Genomic DNA, 9,178 nt, shown 5'->3' with positions numbered 1-9,178 from the left:
ATTAAAACCGTCAGGAAAATATTCGAATACTTAATAGTAAAAATTAAGTAAATAATGATCTTGAGAGTTTTTTAAGATTCAACCGGTTTTAGAATATGAGGAAAATAAAATCATGATCTAAGAGATATGGATTGAGAGTGAATTGTATCCGCTAAGGGGGAGGAAGGTCCGGGTTACATAAGGCAGAGATGTAAACGGATGGTCGAAAATCTGAATTTGATCCGCATACGAATCCATCCGAATCCATTTAGAGGTATCCGTATTCGACAAGGAAATATCTGGATCCGATCACATCCGATCCGTAACCAAGACAAATCTGATCCGTTTACATCCCTAGGGTTAACAGGATTATCCAAAAAAGCAAAAACAGAAAAGGGTAAACAGTAAAAGAGGCACCAATCAGAGCTATTCAGCTCTCAACATCGTACTAAATGGATTGGAATAATCTGATATTCTGATCATGTGGCTTTTGGCTCTACACTTCTACCCTCCTGAATCAAATACCCGCCATTTTTTTTTGTTTGGCTCTCCTGACTCCGGAATCCGGAAAGGTTCAGAGAATCACAGGAAGAGAAGAACACTTCGAAGCGCCACTGCACCCAGTCAGTAAAAGCTAGCAAAATTCTGAACTGGAATATCGAACAATGGCCGCTCACCTTTCTGATCCAATTTTCCCACCTGTTTCTGGTTTCCGATGGAGTCCCCGGCGACTAACCATCCAAACAGCTCCCGGAGTTTCTCTCCGTCGGTTCACACATTCCAAACATGGAAACACAGCCTTTGATAGTCGTCGTCCGAACATGAAGTGGGCACTGAAGCTGAGCTTAGTGGAACAAATCCCACCAAAATCTACTACCATTGACATCAATCGACTCGTAGAGTTCTTGTACGATGATCTCCCACATCTCTTTGATGATCAAGGGATCGATCGAACCATGTACGATGAGCTTGTCAGATTCCGTGACCCTATCACCAAACATAATACAGTTGATGGTTATCTCTTCAATATTGCGCTCTTGAAGATACTCTTCCAACCGGATTTCCAATTGCACAATGCGAAGCAGGTATGAATTTCCTAGTGTATGGTTTGGTTTTTCTTCTACTTCTTCTCTTTGGTTCGGCTCTGTTTCGTTGTCTTCGAATGGAAGTAGATATGGTAAAGAAACGACCAACAGGGAAGAAAAGGAAGGTGTTCTACTAAATGACTCAGTAGCACTAAAGCTTCCAACTTTAAATGACTCTTATTGCTTGTGTGATTTAGAATTTGGAAAGTAAAGTGTTTTAATGATATCTTGAATTTTCATTTAGAAATTTATTCAATCCGCACGTTGAATAATTTTTTTTTAATAGATTCCATCTTTTTCAGATGACATTGCCCTTATTATATTAATTTATAGGCAAAAATTATTTTAGAATTCCCATTTTTTCTTCTTTCATGGTTATGCATTCAATCAGATACGGTCAAGGGAATCTGGAGTCAGTTCTCTCATGCATGGCTTGCTTTTAATCAATTGTTAAATTTGGATGTCTATACTCTGTAACCACCATCGACCAACATCATGTTAGGAATGCTTCTTTTACTTCCTGGAAAGTATAGTAACAGCTTTTTCTTAGGTGGTTCTTCTTGCCAATTCATTCCTTCATAATGATATTCACCCAATTTCGTGTTAGTTTCCATTACAAATGTCAACTAGCCTTCTTATCCTTCCTTGTTGACCTCTCATACATGAAATTTAATCAGATGGTGCAGTTTGTGCACTTAAAAAGAGCAATACTGACATTCTACAATTGATTTTGATGGGATATCATGTTGCATATGCCTGTTTCATCATGTCTTACTCTCATTTTTTACATCTCTCTGTTCATCTTTCATGTCGAGTTGTACAATATGAAACAGGGATAGGTTTTCAGAATGGTTTTCCTCCAGTGCCCTGTTTGGGTTAAACATTTCCTTTTCTGAGTTCTGACCTTAAAGTTAGTTTACAGTCTCATATGTTTGGCTTGCTTGATGATTTTTTTTTTCCGTTGTTTTGGTTACTAGAGCTTCATGAACTTGAACGATTTCCTTCACGATCTTCGAATATCTTGAAAGGTTTTTCCACGAAGAAGAACTCCACACCACAAATCCCTGGGAAGAGATGGAATCCCACAGAGAACACAAACACTTGGAGAGAAGAGAGAGAGGGAAAATTTGGTTTTCAATAATTTTAGTCTTAGGGTTGGGGAGTTATCTATTTATAACCAAAAACCCTAAGACTCCCTTCCCCTTTTAGACTCACACTAGGAATCAACCAAAGAGAAGAGGGGGAGAGAGAGTCAGCCACTTAAGTGGCCGTCTCTCTCTCCCACACGTGAGTCGGGTCCAGCCTGCCCCTTGTGGGCAGCTTGGACTGGGCCCTTGGCCCATGTCCGGTTTACAAAATTTAATCAGATGCTGCAGTTTGTGACTGCACTTAAAAAGAGCAATACTGACACTCTACAATTGATTTTGATGGGATATCATGTTCCATATTCCTGTTTCATCCTGTCTTACTCTCATTTTTTACATCTCTCTTTTCATCTTTTGTATCGAGTTGTACACTATGAAACAGGGATGGCTTTTCAGAATGGTTTTCCTCCAGCGCCCTGTTTGGGTTAAACATTTCCTTTTCCGAGTTCTGAGTCACCTTAAAGTTAGTTTACAGTCTTTTATGCTTGGCTTGCTTGATGATTTTTTTTTTCCCCGTTGTTTTGGTTTCTTGACAATAAGAACAATTAGATGAAAATTGTTATCTCCTATCTCCTACAGTGGCTTTCAAATAATGCCACATTGAGGTTCTTAGATCTTGTTACTGTGTCCTTTGTTCTTTCTTTTGGGAAATGGCTTTGGCCTTTCCTCAAAGATGCATTTGTTTTTTATCAATGTCCATCGATTCTATAAAACACTTAATTTATTGGGTTGTGGTCAAATTCTATGCTGTTCTATGGTGAGCTGAATGATACTTTGTACATTCATCAACCTACATAAGAGATGTAGTCAAACAGTGCTGAGTCATGATTGGTGACCTTATTCATTTTTGCCCTTTTAGTATAGCACACTTCTTCTTTCAGTGAGGATAAAATCCAGTCATTTTATATGTGTTCGTTTATATAAATATATATAATTTCTAATTTATGATTGACCGAGTTGTTATAGACAGGACCTTGTGAAATAACAACAAGATGGACTATGGTAATGAAGTTCATGCTTCTTCCTTGGAAACCAGAGTTGGTTTTCACAGGAATTTCTATCATGGGCATCAATCCAGAGACCCAAAAGTTTTGCAGCCATGTGGTAAGCTGTACTCTCTTTGACACAAAGGTGAAAAAAAGGGAAAAGAGAAACAAATGCAGGATCTCCCCCCCCCCCCCAGGCTCTTTCTCTATATAACTTAAAGAATTTTTTTAAGTACTGATTACCAGAATTACCTGTGTGGTCCATAGGATATCTGGGACTCCATAGAGAATAATGATTATTTTTCTGTAGAAGGCTTGTGGGATGTTATACGGCAGGTAATAGTTTTGTTCATGGAAAGTATGGTAAATATAAATTTTAGTGGCCACACACCTATGCTTCTTATCTTTAGTTTGTATTTCTGTGCAGCTACGTATTTACAAGACTCCAGATTTGGAATCACCAAAGTATCAAATCCTCAAGAGAATTGCAAATTATGAGGTAGGTACGTCTTTTTCACTCCGGAAAGATGTGGCAGGTATTTGTCAATTTGTACTGTATCAATCTGGATGGAAACAGTTTTACATACTGATTAGAGATAATACTGAGGTTAACAATCCCATTTCATTCAAACTTGAAGTCCAATATCAGTAATTGCAATCCCAATACTATTTTTAAAGGTATCCTAGGCATGTCATCTAATTGCTTCACAGCATTCCAATGTCACATTTTATTTCTCACTAAAATTAGCCAACCCAATCTGATCAACCTGAACTTGTCAACTCAGGTATCCCAAGATTAATCCTAGTTTTGTTTGGGTTGTCCACGTGAACTATCAAGTATTTGGTTTTCTGCTGACCAAGTTGGTTCCCAGCACTGAGGCTTTGACATTTTTGATTGCCATTCCTTTATCATAATTCTTGTTTCCAGTATTTTAAAAGTAGGACTGGAGAAGGGCTGACCATCAAAACATCTAAGACTTGATTTGTTTTGATACTTATAGGTGCCGGCTGCTTGTTTCTTTTTCTTGTTTTTTTTGTTGTTTCATGCTGTTTTTTCTACATGGGCATCTCTCCATCTGTCGTTTACTTCCCCTTAACAAAACGTAAGTCTCACTTTCTCTCAGAAAAAGGAAATACAATTTAAAGCCATAGTAGTTTTTAAAGGGGGGGGGGGGTGACTCTTAGAATCAATGCTTTTATGGTTATGACATTTAATATATTTATAATAGTGAAGGAGAATATGTTTGATTGATTAGTTTTCAAATGCAAATACAGGTGCGCAAATACTCCCCATTTGTCATCGTAGAGACAAAAGGAGACAAGCTCTCTGGGTCATCTGGCTTTAATTATGTTACTGGGTGAGTCCTCCCCCCCCCCCCCCTCTCTCTTCCCAAGTGGACACATAAGAACAGGCAATATACATATGTACCAACTCTTTGATTTCTGCTTGTTACACAGTCCATCCCCTGGACAGGCCACATCTCAAATTGGTTTTGTAGCACCTTAATGATGTGGACTACACTGTATGGCTTTTCCTTCATAGATGGCTTTCCTTCATAAATTTAGCCATCTGTGCAAATTTCTAGAAATAAGTTAATTTTTCCATATGATGTATGATATTTGGTGAGGGCGGGCCATGGACAACAGTGAAGGTTGCTCCCATTGTGACCAAGTGGTCATGGGTTCGAGTCTGGAAACAATCTCTCTGCGAAAGCAGGGGTAAGGCTGCGTACATTATGACCCTCCCCAGACCCCGCAGTGGCAGGAGCCTCGTGCACCGGGTGCTCCCTTTTTGGTGTATGTTATATGGTGGAAATTTAAGGCTAATGGCTGACATGTGGAGTCCTCCAGGGCTTCCAACTAAGCTGCCACATTGAAATTTTCTTGGTTATCTTGAATTCTATTTCTATGTAACTGGCAGAATGCAGGTTTTTTTTTTTTTTTTTTTTTTTTTGTGTTGTCTCAGAAATGATTTTTATAGTTAAATCGGCATCTCTTTAGGTATATATTTGGCAAGAATTCCTCAATGGAGAAGATCCCAATGACTACTCCTGTTTTCACTCAGGCATACGATTCTGAACTATCCAATATATCTATCCTAGTAGTTCTACCATTGGAGAGAGATTTGAACAGGTAAGGTTCCAATGTTTGCTTTGGTGCATAACTGAAAATATTTACTAGAACTATATGAAGAAAAGTAATGAGGAATGGGTCTAGATCAAAACATAAATGTTGACAGTAATAGAAAAACGTTTTTTTTTTTTTTTTTTTTTTTTTTTTTTGCATTGTTTTTGCATTTTTTTATGTTGGAGGTTGTGTCTAGGTGCTACAATGAGAAATAGATTTATTTCTTTGAAGACAGCCTTCTTAAGTTATATGTGTTGCTTTAATATGCTTAATTAATAATGATGTATTTTATCAGTTTGCCAGACACTAGTCAAGATGAAGTTAGCTTGAGAAAGGTTGATGGAGGCATTGCTGCTGTAACAAAGTTTAGTGGAAGACCAACTGAGGAAATTGTTCATGAGAAAGAGAAAGCACTTCGCTCTGCTCTACTTAGGGATGGTCTCATACCTAAGAAGGGCTGTTTGCTTGCTCGTTACAATGATCCAGGGCGGTCATGGAGCTTCATTATGGTACAGAACAATCTTTCCCTTACAGTTTCATAGATCTATTTCCTCTGTTTTGTTGAGCTCTGAGTTAGTTTTATGTGGTTCTTCAAACAATAATCTCATTATATACGATGTTATTTTATTTTCACTTTTCTGTTTTATGAAGTCACTCTCCAGTAATATAGGTAATGGTGAACACAGAAAATCCTTAATTTGCTTTCTCTTTCAGTTCTTCTAAAAATTTTCTTCTCCTGTTGTTTCATGGATGCTTTTCCTTGAAGAGGAATGAAGTGCTGATATGGCTTGAAGAGTACAAATTGGAGTAATGTACATGTTGGTATAGCCATCATTGAAGATTGCCTCATACAGATCTGTTGTTAATTCCTCAAGGAAACCATAAGAGGATGTTCTGATGGTTCATGATCAAAAGAATATTGTATGTATGCGCAGACAGCATTGCTATCCTTGACTCTGTAAAAAGCTGTAGTAATATTAATTCAAGCTGTAAATCACTTTTTAGTTATATTTTCTATTAACATACATTCTACATCTCTCAGTCAGGGACTTGTATGTGGTTCCTTTGATACAGTCTAATTCATGACATCAACACAAACCTGCCAAATCCCAATTGTAACATTATGGAACTCAACCCCTGATTTCTTAATTTTGGATATCCTTAAGATGCATTTAACTTTACTAATCAACTGAGTTTAGCTGAATGAGTAAATAAATGCATATTTAACTTCCTTCACATTAACAGTTCCATTGAATCTGAACATCTCAGTATTTAAGGCCTTTCTGCATCATTAACGCAGTGACTGCAAGATCTTTTTGCTGCTTAAAGTGTAGTTTAAGAAAGTATTTGATTGTTTCATCCACAATTTTCAGGGAACCATTTCTCTCATGTACAAATTGGTTCTCGTGAAAACAATCACTGTAGATGGAGGGAACACATAATTACATTAACTGCTTGTGTTCTTCAACTGGGTGACTACATATTTGTTACCTTGACACAGTAAAATTAATGCAATTCCCCCCCCCCCCAACAAAAAAATTAAAAATAAAAAGGCATCCAGCTGTTACCTATAGATTGCATAGCATTTTAGCAAGACAGGAATACATGTCATCCGAATTTTGGAGAAATTTCTAAGTTTTTTTTTTTTTTTTTGGGTGAATAAAGAATTTAATTACAAAAAAGGAAACAGGAATACAAGAGCCCCTTAGGGGCAGCAACAAACAAGGAACTCCAGGCCTAGGCCACAACTTAGAGGAGGTTGAAGAAACAGAAGGGAGACCCCAGGATACAACAATGAGTCTGTTCCTTGGGGTGTCAAAACAAGAAGAGGGAGGGGTAGACGACAACTTCTCTTTAATTTTGAAGGAAATGGAATCCTAAATCTGCTGATAAGTACGAGAGTTGGAGGTCCATTTCATGATATTACGCTCCATCCAAATATGATTGAGAGTGGCGCAAAAAGCCATCTTTCCAACCTTGTCATAGATAGAGGAGTCAACAAATGTCATATCAATCCAAATCCACTCATGAGAGAAAGGAAGAATTCTTCTAGGGGCCGGCCAACACTTGGACAAAATGCCTTCCCAAATGGTTGCCGAGGTAGGGCAGTCAAAGAAGAGGTGATCGGAATCTTCCACATTGTTCCAGCATAGGCAACACGAGGGAGAGAAGGAAAGACTGGGTTGGAAGATTGAAGACCCTCCAGGCCGTGAAGCAATGGCGAGGAATGTGATGCTTGAACCAGAGAAGCTTCCTCCAAGTAACCAATTGGCCTTTCTGCCTAATGAAATCCCAAGCGGCTTTAGAGGAGAAAGAGCTAGAGTTGTTTGTCGACCAAGTAACACAGTCCCCCCTTCCCATGGGCCTTCTAGAGATGGAATGGAGGTCATTCCAGATAATGTTAAGCATAGGGGCCATAGAAGGGGGGGGGGGGGGAAGCCCAGCCAGCCTGGTCCAAATGTCAGCCACCAGAGAGAGTCGAGAGAGGCCCGAGGCATAAATGATTCTGGGGGAGATTGAGTGGAGGAGGATCCCCCTTGGGTGCTAGTGATCCAGCCAAAGATACGAAGAGAGACCATCACCAATTTGAGAACGAATGACCTGAAGCACCAAGTGACGGGTAGCAAGGATCTTGCGCCAAACCTAAGAAGCATCTGAAGAGGGCAATGCGATCCAAATGGAGTCTTGACAAAGAAGGACCGAGTAAATCCAATCAGCCCAGATGCTTTTCTTTTTTGTAACAATCTTCCAGATTAGCTTGATGATACCAGTCGAGTTTACTTCCTTGATTCTTCTAATACCCAAACCACCTTCCTTCTTAGGGAGGCAAACAATTGCCCAACTTAGAGGATGCAGAAACCTTGAAGATTCAGTACCCTTCCAAAGAAAATAAGCCAAGAGGGATTCCAAGGATTTGATAGTGGCTTGGGAAAGACCATATATGCCAGACCAATATATATAGGATGCCTCCAAAACTGATTTGATGAGAACTAGCCTACCAGCATAAGAGAGAAGTTTGTCTTTCCACAATTGAAGCCTTTTCCGAATAAGATCCAATATCGAGGTGTAATGATGGGCTGAGAGTCTAGTAGAAATCAAAGGAAGACCCAAGTATTTAACTGGAAGCTGCCCCTCTTGGAAGTCAGATTTCTCTAAGAGAGCAGCTTTGTCCAGATCAGAAACTCCAGCGAAGAACAAAAGAGACTTGGACGGGATGATGCGGAGGCCTGAAAGCTCGTGGAAGCGCTGCAAACAAACCAAAGCCGACTCGAGTGAGACAATAGAGGCTTAGGAAAAAATCATAAGGTCATCACCAAAAGCCAAGTGAGTTAGCTTAATGGCCTTACACTTGGGCAAAGGAGAGATGAGCTGTTGGTTGGTGCTGATTTGGATTTTCCTAGAGATAACTTCCAATGCCAAAGTGAAAAGAAATGGAGAGAGAGGGTACCCTTGTCTGATTCCCACCAAAGCTCCAAAGTAACCTGCTGGATTTCCATTAACCAGAACTGAGAACATTGGAGATGAGATGCAAAAGTGAATCCAGTTGACAAAAACCAAAGGAAATCCCATCATGGTCAACACTTGCATAATAAAGTTCCAGCGGAGGGAGTCAAAAGCCTTGTGGATGTCAATCTTCAAAAGGATAATTGGAGAGTGATTTTTCCTGTCAAAGCCTCTAACAATTTCATTGCACAGGAGGATGTTGTCAGAGATGCTTCTGCCAGGGATGAATGCTGATTGGGTATCGCTGACAAGCATATCCTCTACACTTTTGAGCCTTCGAGCCAGAATCTTAGCAATGAACTTGTATAGCAGATTGCAAAGAGCAATGGGCCTGAAGTTAGTCAAGATTGAG

General features: G+C 39.3%; 1 protein-coding gene and 1 long non-coding RNA gene across 2 annotated transcripts in view; one reads left to right on the top strand and one right to left on the bottom strand.

Annotated features, from left to right (window-relative positions):
* The first annotated feature begins 633 nt into the window (after positions 1-633).
* LOC122672767 lies at positions 634-6,201 on the top strand. Its single transcript, XM_043870256.1, has 8 exons — positions 634-1,064; positions 3,176-3,313; positions 3,463-3,531; positions 3,623-3,694; positions 4,471-4,553; positions 5,197-5,328; positions 5,618-5,831; positions 6,089-6,201. The coding sequence occupies exons 1-8, from the start codon at positions 645-647 to the stop codon at positions 6,131-6,133; spliced, it is 1,173 nt and encodes a 390-aa protein (XP_043726191.1). The 5' UTR covers positions 634-644; the 3' UTR covers positions 6,134-6,201.
* LOC122672768 overlaps positions 3,266-9,178 on the bottom strand; it is a 26,196-nt gene continuing 20,283 nt past the window's right edge. The window contains exon 3 of the long non-coding RNA XR_006334474.1: positions 3,266-3,401. This is a non-coding gene — a long non-coding RNA (uncharacterized LOC122672768). The remainder of the gene's footprint in view (positions 3,402-9,178) is intronic.

This window comes from Telopea speciosissima, chromosome 8 (genome assembly GCF_018873765.1).
Source record: "Telopea speciosissima isolate NSW1024214 ecotype Mountain lineage chromosome 8, Tspe_v1, whole genome shotgun sequence".
NCBI lineage: Eukaryota > Viridiplantae > Streptophyta > Magnoliopsida > Proteales > Proteaceae > Telopea > Telopea speciosissima.
Note: the sequence above shows the minus strand (reverse complement) of the source record. Positions and strands in the feature narration are given on the sequence as shown.

Bases quoted from the DNA above. Each gene is read 5' to 3' on its own strand.
- LOC122672767 (XM_043870256.1), top strand. From the start codon at position 645: ATGGCCGCTCACCTTTCTGATCCAATTTTCCCACCTGTTTCTGGTTTC. The intron at 1,065-3,175 runs GTATGAATTTCC...GAGTTGTTATAG, and splicing joins AATTGCACAATGCGAAGCAG to ACAGGACCTTGTGAAATAAC. The intron at 3,532-3,622 runs GTAATAGTTTTG...ATTTCTGTGCAG, and splicing joins TGTGGGATGTTATACGGCAG to CTACGTATTTACAAGACTCC.